We start from the raw sequence: 14,202 nt of genomic DNA on the forward strand, positions 1-14,202 counted from the left end.
CGGCTGAGGCTGCGCTCGGGGGCCAGCACTGCGAAGTGGCTGCCAGCTGAGAGCATGGTGAACAGGTTATGTCACCTGTCTCACTTTCATACCTCATTACCCTCTTGTCACCTGTTTAAAAAAACAAACTAACCTATCAAACCGCCATCATATCTTTTTTTTTCTTTTACTTTCCACAATTACATTTCCTATAAAAAGTGGAGATGCACAGGTGCAAAGGACCGTTCTAAATCCACTCTCTTACATGAGTGCAAGTCTGAATCCCCCCTGAGGCCAGTATACGTTGCCTTAGACTCATGTTGGTGTGGCAAAAACTGTAACAGCTCAGGCAGTTTGCTCCTGTGGTGTTAAGATGAGGTAACTTTTATGTGAATTATGGCCTGACCGGCACTGTTACCAGTCTTTTTGAGTTGTTTTCATAAAGCTCTATATCTTTGATCACAAAATTATAAAAGGATTTAAACTTAAAAAAAACAAAAGGCAAGCTTTTAATATCTGGCCACTATAATTGCACATAAAAGCCAGAAAACATGACTCTGGCAACACCGAGAGGTCTAAAGACCTGATAGTAAAGATTTAAAAAAAGAATCTCACCCACAAAGGTCTTCATTTAAATCTCATGGGTGCTGTAATGAACGTTAGCAGCTCTGAGCTCCTCAGAGGTAAGACAGTTGCGTGAGCTGAGGTTTTGACCTGCTGGTACGGCAGAGCTGTTAGTTCAGCTTTGGATTAGTGTCTTGCAGCTCTGCCTGGTTTTGCATGCTCTGACTCGGGACTGGATCTGGCAGTTGTCTGTCAGGACTTTGGGAAGAGGGGGGCCTTTGACACTTTGATTCTCTGACTCTGATCTGGGGAGTTAGTACCAGCAGCCTTTCCTGTCTGAAGAATGGTGGGAGGTGAGCTCAGCCTTCAAAATAACAGGATCATTTCAAATGCTGCGAGAAAGACAGCTGTATTAGCTCCAACGGGACCAAATTCGGAGCAGGAGCAAGTTCGTATTGTTCCTTTTGAAGAATTACACCTTCTCATGGCAGGTAAATTTGACCAATAACTTTATAAAAAAAAGTAGCAGAATAGGGTTTTTGAGAGCATTTGAGCTGGTTTATAAGCCCTCGGAAGGATGGCCTTCAGATGGGACACTGAGATAGGATATTTGGAATTTAGCATTCTCTTTTTGGGAGAACACAGGTCTCTTGATGCTCAGATGGCTCTAAAAGAGTAGCGCTGTGAAATTGGGAAGAAGGTGCAAAAAACTCAATCTTTTCTTCTCATCGATTGGGAAAAGGAGTTCGCTTTACTCAGTAAACAGAGCTTTGATGGATTCCCTGGGTCCTTCCAGGAGCTGATCTGCTAAAATGACATTTTTATTACTGTTCATAAACTCCAATCTCCGGCTGCTGCCAAGAGATTAGACATAAGCTGTGGGCAAACTTGCTGGTCCGGTGGCTCAACAGGCAAGGGCAGGAGAGGTTAGAGTTTAGAGCTTGCTGCTGTCAGGGGTTGAGAGGGAGAGAAAGATGTAGGTGGTGGTTGGAGTGAGGGCTGGGGGGACACAGGAGGTTTAGCAAGCAGAGAAGCAGCAGGGGATTGAAGGGAGGCATTTTCTGAGCTGTAGAGTTTCCTTACTAAAAGTCCCTGTATTCCCCATAGCAGAGAGGACAGCCTGGGTGTAGTTAATGTTCCAGGTACGTGGAGGAGCAGTAGTAGTGTTCATATTAGTGGATGATCGTCTTTAGAGCGATGAGCCCTGAGGGAGGGGCATTACAGGAATATAAAGATGTGAAGGGAAATTTGCACGCAATTCTATTATTTTTCCCTTTTGAGAAGGTGAGCTCTGTTCTCAGTGTGATGATGAGTCAGGAAATCCATCTGGCTCTCAGATATTTATAAGGGACTAGCTAGTAACTGGTGAAAAATGCATGGACTACAGGGACTGTAATATCAGAGGAGCCTTCCTATGCCATGTCCATGCTTGTTTTTCCCTCTCTTCATCCCTGTATCTCTGTTCCCTCTCTCCCCTTATCTGCTACCATTTGATGACAGTGACTCTCCTTGTGAGATGTGCTACAAACATCACCCTTTCTGGCAGAAGGGGCATCCTTACAAGAGGCAAACCTAATGCAACTTAATGTAGCTTTGTTTCAGTTCCTAACGCTTCTCCACCACCTACCTTCTCCTTTCGGGATTGTACTAGTACTATGCAACCTTCACAGGTTTTTAACATGCCAACCTTTTCTACCAGCTGCTGACCAGAAGGTGTCCCAAAGGACAAGACCAATGTCCTTTCAGCTGGAACAGCTGAATCTTTAAGTATATATATATAAGAAAATGCAGTAGCAAACAGAATTCACTTTTTTTTTTTCTTCTCCCCTCCTCAGCACTGCAGTCTTTCCTTTGTGCCTATACCACCTATCCCAGGAACGTCAAGCACATCTTCCACATCAAATCTCTCCACCTGGGTCATGTGGCCAAGAGCTTTGGCCTGAGAGATGCCCCCCAGAACCTGACTGCTCTTCCAACTGCAGGCTCAAAGAAGAAAACCAAGCCAAGACCAAAAAGGTAGGCCAGCTTCATGTTCCTGAGCCGAGGAACGCCACATGACAAGCTGTGGTGTGCTTTGCTCCTCAAGGTTGTTGTGCTTGCTCCAGGAATCATAGAATGGTTTGGGTTGGAAGGTACCTTCAAAGATCATCTAGTCCAACCCCCCTGCCCAACAATGTGATTGTTCCTGAGAGGCTAAATCATGTTGAGCCATTGGCTTAGGCTGCATTGCTCTCTGAGCTGTTGTTTCATTCCCCTTTTTCTAATGGCTTTAGAGAGCCTAAAAATTACATTTATTGAACGAACTTGGGTTGAACATTTGAGTGGAAATTCAGTTTAAAAAAAAAAACAAAAAAACAAAAAAAAAACCCAAGCAGCTTACTTTGTAGTTTGACTTCTGATAAAGATGCTCTGTTTCGAAAGAAGCTGCTAAGTGTGGAGATGCACCTGCATAGACTAGCCTGGGTTTTGCTGCAGCTTTTCCATTTTCTGAGCACTTGAAAACCACCATCTTCTGTGAGTCTTATGAGGAGAAACAGACTAATATTTATTTATTTATACTTCACTCAAGAGCTACCTTGAAGGATGAGGAAGGGTACAGGCAGTGTTCCAGAGCGAAGCATGAGACTTCCCATATATTGGAGTGGTTCTCTTTCTTGCGCAGGTCTCGTTTGCCAGAGCTGCAGCAGCAGTCCGGTTGTCATGGCCAATCACCTCCATAGTAGGAGCTGCCAGATTTTTTCCATTCACATCCCCACTTCCAGTCGCATGGTCCTACAGAGAGCTATGATCCCTGGCTCAGGATCAACTGCAGTAGCAACTCTTTGTCCTCATCCCTGTCTAGGGAAAGGCTCTCACAGATACAGCTGTGCTCATAAGTACTTGCTGTTGGTGTAGGACATGGGATGCATCAAGGAAATAGCAGAGAAATTAATATTTCAGCTTCTCAAATTTGAAGTTGACTGTCCTGCGCATTATAAGGAAGGCTGCATGAGTGCTGATTTATCTCACAAGATGGTCTCTTCCTTTCCTAGCCTTGACAAATACCACTGCATCAGGAGCAAAGTATGTGTCTTACTGTCTTTAAAGGCTTTCTGTGGCCTCCTCTGGCCTTTTTTATCACCTTTTCTACACTAGACAGGCAATCTTTTGTAGGCTTTCTCCTGCGGTTCCACTGGCAGTTTCCTGGCTGTCAGATTTGCCATGGGACAGATTGTGTCCATCCTCTCAGAATGGTCAGCTGCAGCTTGGACTACTTATTCTTCTCCCTAAGAAGACATTAGCTTAGCACCTGAAGGAAAGGGGAGGACTGCAGTGTATCTTTTTAGTCATTAATTATATGATTGACTGTAGTTACATAAGTACAAGCCCACATCAAAACGCAGATCTGTTGGTAGAAATGATCCCTTTACAAACTTGTGCTCTGCTGCCTGTAGATTTAAGTAGTTCTGGCAAAAGCATTTCTGCAAAATCATGTGGGATCTCTCCCAGGAAGAGTCTGTAGCAAACCTAGAGTTACAGCTCTGTTCCCTTTGGTGTGTGGACAGGGCTGTTCCTGGGTACTCCTTTCCTATATAAGGAATTTGAGACTCCCTGATACTTCTGGAAGAGCAGAGCCCTGAATCCTCTTCTCTGCTTGAAATGGAGCTGAAGGTGCTCAGTACGTCCGATCTTAGCTACTTTGAGTTGGTTCCACAGGATAGATAATCCTCCCTTTTGAGATTACAATGTTAAGGGCTCACCGTCTTCCCTAGTACAATAGCAGGATACGAACCTCTGGCTTGCCAGTAAAATCACTGCAATAATTCAAAGGAGGAAATTCTTTTTTCTTTTATCAGTATCAGTTGTGACTCTTTCCATGTAATTGTTGCTGCGAACTCCGTTAGCAAACGTTAGCCATGCAATTAAAGCACTAATCCACATAATTGTTCCTGGGCTGGTGATATCTCTTGCACATGTACATATCTTGGAAAACAAAAAAATATGCAAGGGGAAAGGATTTGAAAATAAAAAGTTGGAGATCGCATTGTCCTGCTTTGAGAAACCACCAGGGACAGGCCACTGATCTCCCTCCTGCTTCAGCTGACCCTCACCAGCAGATGGGCAACAGGATGGGAATGCCCCTGTGAGCAGGGGATTTAACGGAGCTTTATTTCAGGAAGAATAGCCTGATTAGCCGATAAAGAGCATGTAAGATGGTATGGGGTGGGCTTTGATGTCTTGCTGGCCCAGCAGGGTGTCAAGCTATGACTGACAGTAGCGTGTCACAGGATTACTTGGACTGCAACAATGCCTCTCTCTGTTCCTATGATGTTGCTACTCTGTTCGAGCTACTTTCTCCCTTGTTACGAACCTCTTTTAGATGGCGTTCCTCCTCCCCAAGTCTTCATCCTATTATAGTACAGACAAGCTCAAGATACAGTAGGTAGTTTATGCACAGGGCGCGTGGGGTTGGGGGATGTGGAGGTGTTAGAACAAATGGTCTGAGAGTGATTTGAAAGCTCATTTGCACGTGGATCATATAATTGCAGCTCAGGGAAAGTGGGCAGACTTTGCACAGGTTCGTCACGGCTCAAGCTGCAGATTTCAAACGCAGGAGCGTCTGGAAAGTTAAGACCCTGCAGAAACAGCCAAAGTTGTGACATGCAACAATTGTTCTTGCCTGTGAAACTTGTTTCTAATCAACTTTCTCTGTGTGTGCTTAGAAAAAAACAGAGAGAAGATATATTAGTATTTATGAGATAGTTTAGAGAAAGTGAATATAGATTCAAATTCAGTCTCCACTAGCATAAATTCAAGATAGTGCTGTTAACTTACAGAGTATTGCTTTTGATTTCACACTGACAAAGCAGAAAGCAGAATTTAGCCTGCCATTTAGAAGACAAATGGTTTTTAATTGCAAAATGCAAGGCCTGAAATTATAACAGCATAGTCACAGAGCAATCTTTTTAATTATATTTCTCACGTGATACCATGAGTATTGGTAGTCGTATTACACGTTGTCTCCAAACATCCGATACTTGTTTTTAATCAGTCTGCTCTCTAAAGCCTCATCTCTCAGCACCTGCCAAGAGAATAAAGAACAGGCAGTCCAGGTTGAAAGTGGGGTAAAGGCAATCATTAAGTTTTTCCTTAAGAGGACAAAGAAAACTTTTCATTTCTTTTGAAGTCTCCTTTTGTGCTTAGCGCCTCCTTAGAGAGCCTGCTAGGGGAAGGTGAGATAGGAAGATGGAGCAGCCAGGTGTGTGAGGGTTCAGTGCTGAAATGTGGAAGCAGCCCTCTCCTTCTGAATGCACATGCAAAACTTCCATGTATTTTTTAAACCTCTTTGTGCAAACCAGCTGTCCCCTTCGCTGTAGTGGTTCTTGCAAAACCCAATCTGAAGATGGAAAAAGAATTGCTCGTGATTTTTTTCGAAAGTTGAAATGTTGTATTCAGGTAAGAGATGAGCACATGAACCAGATACTGTATATTAAGTTACAGTACATCAGCTTAGTAAGTGTCTGGGCTCATGCTTTTGCTGAAGAGTAGATGCAAGGAAGCTGATCCCACTTCCATTGAGGGATTAACTGTCTTTCGTTCACTGCAGAGAAGCAGCATGCACAGGAAGTAGCTGACATACCAGATAGACATGTCTTTTGACTCTTTCACAATGCAGATGCCAAAGACCTATTGCCATTCCACCAAGCATCCCTGTGCTACGCAGTCTTTTGCATTTTGGATCAGTGGGGTTTTATGGGATTCTGTGGCAACTGATGGTCTGTTTTCTCCTTTTGAACTCTGGAAGACTGGTGTATGTCCCCAAAGGGTTTCACTGTAGTGAGGAGTTGCAACTTAATTTGCCTCGTTTGTGAATTCAAGCCATTACAAAGAAAGAGATAAATCTTTAAGTTCGATAGATTCTGTGGAACTTGTTTCTACAGGATATCTCTGGTGCCAGAAATGCTCGAAAGATTTAATTTACATATAAGTGTCAAGTAAATTCATAGTTGCTACAGCATGTGCAAAAAGTAAGTATAAAACTTAAGGTGAAAAACTCCTCATGCTTCAGAGTTTAAGTCCAACCCTTAACTAAAATGGGATCGAGAAAATGTGTCCAGAGTGCTTCTGTTTGAGGGGATTGATTTACATCATTATTACACTGCCATTGCTCTGAATACAGATATCATCATGCCCTTAAGGTTTTGGCTGCGAGATTATTGTGTTAATTCATTCTTCAGCATTTAGTGGTCAAATAGAATTAGACTCCTGCTGGGAAATCTACCTTGTGACCCTGTGTATCCTCCTCTGCATGGCTAGGGCAGCAGTCTCCTTTGGGTGAAAGCTAGTAGCCTTTCACCTTCTCCCTTACCTTGTATCCTTGATTCCACTTTTGAATGTCTTGGCATTGACGGTTTTGGAAAGACTAATGCTTCTATTGACAGGGCTTGCGAATCAAGGCTGCAGCTGGGTCTCCCTGCACACCAATTGTCTAATCATTAGAAGCAGTTTGCCTGCCAGTTTTTGCGTGCCATTTACAGCTTTCCTAATATCACTTAATTAGTCAAAATGCAAGTTTGGAATTCTGCCCACTAGGAGTTTCACTTGGTTTGGGCAGTCTGCTCTAGAAAGCCAGACTGGAGCTCAGGTAAGAGCATGTGTTCATGGACTGGTGTGTGAATGGGTCCAAAAATTAGAGTAAGAGACATGGCGACTGTGAAAGGAAACATCACCATCACTCTTCATGAAGGTAGTTCAGGGACACAGATGAGTGCTGCTTACCACATCATGATGTTATGAAAAAGTCCTGTTATGAAAGCAGGGCTTTATAATTGTGAAATCCATCTGATTTTTATCTGCGTACAGCAATGCCCTTTATTACCATCCTGTTCCACTGCAGCTGCAACACAGAGCCTTCACTCCATCTTTGAGCGAGCTAATAGGGCTTGCACATGGAGCTGGAAAACCTCTGTGCTGTTTGGTACACATGAAAAAATGATCAGCACTCTCTAATTGAAATATATTCTGTCCTTTAGGCTGGGAAAGAGCCTGACAGAAGCAAGAATCCTGGGAGGTTCCCAGTCTCCCAGTGGTGCTTTCATCCGTTCTCCATAGGGTGAAGACCAAGGGATGGCAGTGAAAGTGAAACTGTGGGGTGTTGTCTCTTTCTGTGTAGCTGAAATACAGTTGACTTCAGTAGGGGTAAGGTGGGCTTTACTGCTTAGCATGTCTCGGCGTGAAGACTGCTTTGCTCTGACTGTTCTGGAACAGCGCTTGATGCTCAGTCTGACTGGGTAATAATTTTCCTTGATCTTCTCAAGCTAGCGTTTGCATCAGCTGATAACAGAGTACCTAGGCCATCTGTTGACTTGTCGAGAGCAGTGTAGGATTGCTGATGAATTTCTTGCCCCCACTCCGCAAAAAAACAACGACAGAAAAACCAACCCAAACAGGGTTGCATTGGCTGCAGATGGTTCATCCAACACTATAAGTGGAAAAAGCAGGTGTTGCAGCAGCCTTGGCCCAGAGGTAACCCAGCTCTGTTCCTGGCACAATTTCAAAGAGCTGTTGGAGATGCTGTCAGGCAGATTGATAGTGCGGTCCATGTTGAAATGTTTTCTGATAAATGAAACAGCCTACTCGTGTCTCCTCCAAAGACACACCATGAGTTCTGGGACTGTGCGTCAGAACTTTATACTCCTTCTTCCTCAGCTGCAGCAATTTGGGAGCCTTTGGTTGCCGCAGATGCTGCGAATTGGTTAAAGGTCACTACACTTGCTGCACTGCATTGCACCAGCATTTCACACAGCTCAAGACAAAGGAACAGACAGCAGTGCCAACCAAGTTGAAGGAGACATCTCTAAGAACAAGCTCACTCACCATTTAGGTAAAAAAACTAGCAGAGGCATCTTCTGAGCTATCAAACGATAGCCAAGAAACCATGCATGTATATGTACTGCTGCTCTGGCATGTAGGAGTTTTTAGCTTGGAGATCAGCTTGTGATTCAGTTCTCTAATGAAGCAGATGTGTCAATGAAACATATGTATTAGAATTTTGAAATAAAAATGAAAAATGATGTTAGATACTTATTCCTTTTCTTACTGTTGTCACTTGGTCCTTTCACACCTGAATGTTTGAGAGTCTCCACACCCAGGGTCATGGTTTGCATATTGTAACAAATTCAATCTGATGAAATCAGCTGGTGAAACTTGATCATTCTTATGATCTTATCAGTAATGCTTGGGAGGTGAATGGGATGTTATATAGAAACAGAACAGTTTGTGTATGCTTTTCTTCCTCTTCTGTTTGTGCCTTGGAGCTGTCCACAGGATCTCAGCTATGTTGAACATCCTCAAAGCTTAGTTCAGTATACTTGTCTTGGGGTTTTTTTCCTGTAGTATAGTCTCTGTTACTCTACCATCTTGTTGCTAGTGATTGTGGAATTCAGTGGATGGTGACTTCAGAGCTCACAAAGCCATCGGTCACCTAAGGTGTGTGGAAGTCACAAACTGAGTGTGTTGAAGGTGTGTTGCATGTAAGCTAGCTGTGACTTCTGTGGCGAGTTAGTATTGTGTGGCAGAGCAGAAGACAGAGCTGGAAAAAACAGAGAGGATTTCAGGCTAATCACCTATGCTGCGTTCACCGTTTGGGTTTTATTCACAATGTGAAAAAGGATTTGCCTTGAATCTTTTCTGATACTCTTGAGCAAAGCAAAGAGTTGAGAGCCAAGGCCAGAAAAGGAGACGTTCAGATTTCCTCTGAGGTGGAGGGTTGGGCAGCACCAGCACCCCTGCAGACCACTGCGGCTCCTAGGCAGGATGGGGAAGGGCAGCAGCATGCTGGGAGTGGCTCTGCAGACAGAGGTAGAAGGAAACTGAAGCAGAGGAAAGAAGGATTTTATTCTCTTTCCTTCGCTGGACACTCTTTCTCTCTTGTTTCTTCCAGATTCTCCTCTCCTGCCTTTTTTCATCATTCAGTGATGTATTTAGCAAGATTCACAATTTTCTCATGTTTAAAGAGTGAATAAAATCATTCCAGTTTTCTGGAGGAGGACAGAGCATTTTTTGTCTTTAAAAGTTTGTCTCTGGCCTGGTTTTTCCTGGCCTTTCAGGATATAACAAAGTCATCTGGGGACAGTTCCTCTGTTTCCTTATTGTCTCTCTGCTGAGGCTCTTGGTACCAGCTTTTGCGAGGTTGCAACTTACAGATGTGCAAAAGCAGCTGTAAGCCTGGGTCTTTTATTCCTTCCTCTTTCTCCATGAGGAGAAGGGGAGCTTTCTCAGACCGTGCCAAGCAATTACTAGCCTCTCTGCCTTCCCTTCCTCACTGTGCAAAGCACCTTTCTGTCCCCTTGATAATGAGGTGATTAGATAGATCTTGGGGTGATACGGTTTTTGCCCTAGACTTGGAACATAAAGCCCAAAGCAGCGGTTGGGTCTAGGGTTAAGCCTTGCAAATTAATGGATGATGTGTCCCCCACTTGGAGTTAGAAGGTGGTGCTAACTCATCTCTGCTGGCTCCTCTGACTACTTACCAATTCCCGTCTGTCTTTTATGGGAGTCCTGATAACTCCATATATAGCGTAAAAGAGTAGTAGTCTAGTGGTGCTTCTGCCTGGCATCCCATATGTCACAGCACTCAACACCCAGTGTGCTGGACAGTAACACAGAGAAGTCAAATAGCTTGTGTTCAGGGACAGGTTCTTGCTAACTCGCGTGTTGGGGCTGTTTCATTTTCTGAGTTATGACTTCTCTATTCCTGTCTCATTTTCCCCCAGCTAATAGAAGTGGCTATTTTCTCATCCATTTGAACATTCCTTTCTCCTTTAAGCCCTGCTGAAATCTTGGCACTGTAGCACATTGGGATGGGTCAGTCATTAGTGAATCTTTTTTCCCCTGCAAGTTCCCCTTAGCTGCACTGTTTTGCAGTTCCCCATCTAAACACTGACTTTTGTGTTCGGAGGCAGCGATTTAAAGGGCTGGGGATTTCTCTGCCCATTATTAACGTGATGTGTTCTCATTAGGGCTCAATATAGTGTGGTATCTAGACATGAGATCACAGAAAGAGATGCCGACAATCCATGTGTTTATCCAGTGATGGGAACATGGGTTCTGTCTGTGTTGCAAATGCATCTTAGATTTACAGCCTTTCTGTGAAGCTTTTTGCCACAGTATCCAGTATCACCACACAGCTCTCTCAAATTAACATCACACCAGTCTTCGGCAACAGGGAAAATGCAGTCATCCCAGGTTATGAAGTGGGAGAATGGACATGAAGGCCAAAGAGATTCAATACCTTGCCCAAGGATGCTCAGAGGGTGAGTATCAAGGTCTCACTCTGGTCTCCTGGGCTTTGTCTCATAACCACAGGGCACCTTTCCTCGCCAATGTTACCTTGACTGCTCTGGCAGAGCCCCAGAGACTTTCACCAGTTGAGCAGAGAGAGGAATTTACAGGTTTACAACAGGAATCTGAATCTGGCCAAGGATCCTGACCTGGTGCGCTTTTCGTGGTGTGCTGTCACTGCAGACTGTTGCTGTTGCCTGTGGCTCTTCCATCTCGTGGTTAAAAAGGGCCTTGACAGCTGCTTTTCTTCTCTCAGTGATCAGTGTAGGTTCCGCAGCACAGCTCCATTGATTTTTGTGGCCCTGGTTAGAGGGAGAAACCTCCCTTTTCCCTGCATCCTCGCTTTTCTGTGTACAGCTGATCACCACAGCAGGGTGTATTGATTTACTAATTGGGCAATGATTTCACCTGATTGATAATAAAGTGTTGGACAACCTCCCTGCTGAGCTGAAACTCAGCCCAGCAGCTACTGGTGGATTCCTTGTCCTTTTGCAGCAGATAGTTCCCTGTTGTTAAGTAAACTGATCTGTTGCTTGGTAACCCTCAAATTACTGTAGTAAATGCTTGGAGACACGATAAAAGTGTCAAACAAACTTTATCAAGTGATGGAGGGGACTGAGCAGAGGATACAGCTGCACTAGAAAGTTTTTGCAGCAGAGCTGGGCTGGTTGCAGGCACACCTTGGCCTGGCGCGGTGCGTGCACCCACAAGCATCCCTCCGTGCTGCTGCGGCTTGTGCATTGAGGAAGGCAGGTTGACAAGGCATGTCTGCAGGTACAGCTTTACTAGCAGCACGTTTGCTTCATTAGCTGTACGGTTGCTTTTGAGTTAATTCTGTCTTTTTTGCCTTAGTTTCTGTGGGTTCAAACTGGGTGGTGGCTGTGTCTTATTTCTCTGGTATGTCCTGTCTCTAACCTTCTGCCAACGCAGAGCTTGAATGTTTAATTAGTGTGAGAATGGAGACTACACCGAAGGTAGCAAGTCTTCTCGCCTGTGTCTTCCAGGCTTTCTCTTCTAGGGAAAACCATCTTTCAGTGGTAATCATCACACCATCCTTCTTACCGTTCTGATCCATCCTTCCAAACCCACTCCACCCATGAAACCTACACAGGGATGGAAAATAAGCTGTGGAAAAGGGGGCAAGCAAATACCCCAGACAGCCAAGAGTTTGCTTCCCTTCCCTTCTTTCTGTGTTTGGCCTAATGGATGGACTGATCACTTGCTGCAGCCAAAAACGCTTCCTTCTCCTGTGATCCCCAACACGGTTCCAGACACCGGAAGGAACTAGGAGAGGCAGTGCCATAAGGCTGCAACCTTTAGGCCTGCTGAGGTCCATGTATTGTCATAAATATGCACTGGCATGGATGTAGGGCTTCTGTTCAATTCCCTCGTCATATTTAGAGGGACAGATAGATTTCTGTTTACTTCTCTGGAAAATTTTGAGATCTGCTACTGATCGTTATAGTAAAGAGGAGAGCGGGATGTGCAGACACCATTAGCTGTGGACACCCTGTTGTGCCCAGGACCATGGGAACACAGTAGGGAACGACGGGTCCTGCACCGAAGAGATTGCAGTTTAAACAGATAAGTGAGGGTGATAGCAGCAGTGAGGATGAGATTTGCCCAAGGTCACAGAGCAGGACAGTGGCAGAACTTCTGGTGGAAAAATGCTGAGTGGGTTTTTATATTTATAGCTGGCAGTTTAGGGCTACAGGAAGATCCATGTTGAGTGGCTAGGCAGAATGAAGCTACCTTTGCAAAAGCCGGTCTCTGGAGAGGCAGGCTGTAAGGTGCATGCAATGTCTGCCGGGCACTGCAAGAAAAGAGTCTGTTGGGTTTAGACTTTGGACTTTTTTTTTTTTGCTTGTTTGTTTGGGTTTTTTGTGTTTTCAAGCTCTGGATTTAAGCTCTGTTTATAAAATGTTTCCATTGTTCAATGTCTTAAGGCTGTTAGGTTTTTTTATTATTATTATTATAATTTTCAAACTGCTGTGTCACCTAATTCATCAGCCTTCAGCACACAACCTTCCCTCCTTCTCCCCGCCACCCCTGCAAGAGCATTTGTACAGAACAAAGGCTTGCTTTTAAAAACGGCATGATATTTTGCCACCTTTGTGAAAACCTGTCACAACAATATCTAATTTTGCATGAGACAGAATTTCAAATCAAGCCTCAAGAAAAGGAAGCTGTTCTTCTGCTAATGCGCAAATGTCACTTTCCGCAGCTGTAAAATAAGTAACCCACCTAGCAGCATTTCAGAGAGAAGGAAATCTAATTCCTCTTCTCTTCCCTCTGCCCAGGTCTGACCTTCTCAAGAAGACCCACGGCAAACGTCGCCTTGCTGAGATCTTGCGATCTGAATATTCCAGTGGGATGGACACTGGTGTATCCAAGGTCAAGAAGAAGAAAAAACAGAGAAAACCTGGCAACCAGCAGATTCCAACATAAGCCGGGACCTTCCAGTCATTGGCTGCAAAACCTGCTTGAGTGCCTCAGCCGGGGGTCAGAGTGACCTGCCAAATCGACCGAGGAGTGTTTCAATTTATCAGGCAAATATGGGAGGGATCTTGGGGATCTTGGCCTCCTCCCCCTCATTCCATAGGTGCAAATGGAATCGAATCCAGGCGTGTCCTGTTGCACTGCTGCAATTAAATGTGGCTTCCTGAAGATGCACCACGTTTCTAAGGTGTTTTTTGCAAGAAAAATAAAAAAGGTTAAATATGGTTTTCAGAGGAATGTGATGTCTATATAACACGAGACAAGTGTACTCAGACAGGAGATGCTTCCCTGTTTAAAAGACCTGTAGAAACCCTCCACAATCGGTTTGCTTGCTTCTTTTTAACCAGATAAACAGTAGTGGCAGAGGAGGTGTTCCAGGAGCACGTTTAAGAGGAGAGGGGAGGCTGCCTCTTCCCCTATCATTATTCAGGGGGGCACTTCTGCTCCTGCCTCTGATAACGTAGCCACGTTGCTGCCACCTTCTCTCCTGCCCGTTGTGCGCTGGGGCAGGGTCTGTCCCTGGACACTGATCGTTAGTCAGATATTGCCGCCTGGAAGGAATCTCCCCAATTTCAGTGCAAGTGGTAGGATTGTGGAGAGCTCTTCACTGTAATGACACATGGTCCCTTTGGGGCAGAGCTCATGGGCGCAAAACTTCATGTCAAAACTCCTGAGTTTGGGAACAAACGTTGTCACTGTGGGAAGGAGCTGGTGTGGAATCCAGCAATCTCCAAACTTCTCCTTGCCTGCAGCGTATTGTCATACCTAATTATATAATGCAGAGTATGTATGAAATGTCTCACCTCTCTGAACATTAAAGCCTTTGCAGACTCTTGC

The 14,202-nt window shown here is 44.6% G+C and overlaps 1 protein-coding gene across 3 annotated transcripts in view; it reads left to right on the forward strand.

The window, feature by feature from the left end:
- The window catches only part of DDX31 (DEAD-box helicase 31), a 51,025-nt gene extending 37,435 nt beyond the window's left edge, over positions 1 to 13,590 (forward strand). For all 3 annotated transcript variants that reach the window (XM_072883540.1, XM_072883539.1, XM_072883538.1), the window contains 2 exons: positions 2,379 to 2,559; positions 13,167 to 13,590. In XM_072883540.1, the coding sequence (XP_072739641.1) occupies positions 2,379 to 2,559; positions 13,167 to 13,314 (329 nt within the window). In that variant the 3' untranslated portion in view covers positions 13,315 to 13,590. The remainder of the gene's footprint in view (positions 1 to 2,378; positions 2,560 to 13,166) is intronic.
- The last annotated feature ends 612 nt before the right edge of the window (positions 13,591 to 14,202 follow it).

Source organism: Ciconia boyciana, chromosome 18 (genome assembly GCF_034638445.1).
Source record: "Ciconia boyciana chromosome 18, ASM3463844v1, whole genome shotgun sequence".
In the NCBI taxonomy this organism is placed as follows: domain Eukaryota; kingdom Metazoa; phylum Chordata; class Aves; order Ciconiiformes; family Ciconiidae; genus Ciconia; species Ciconia boyciana.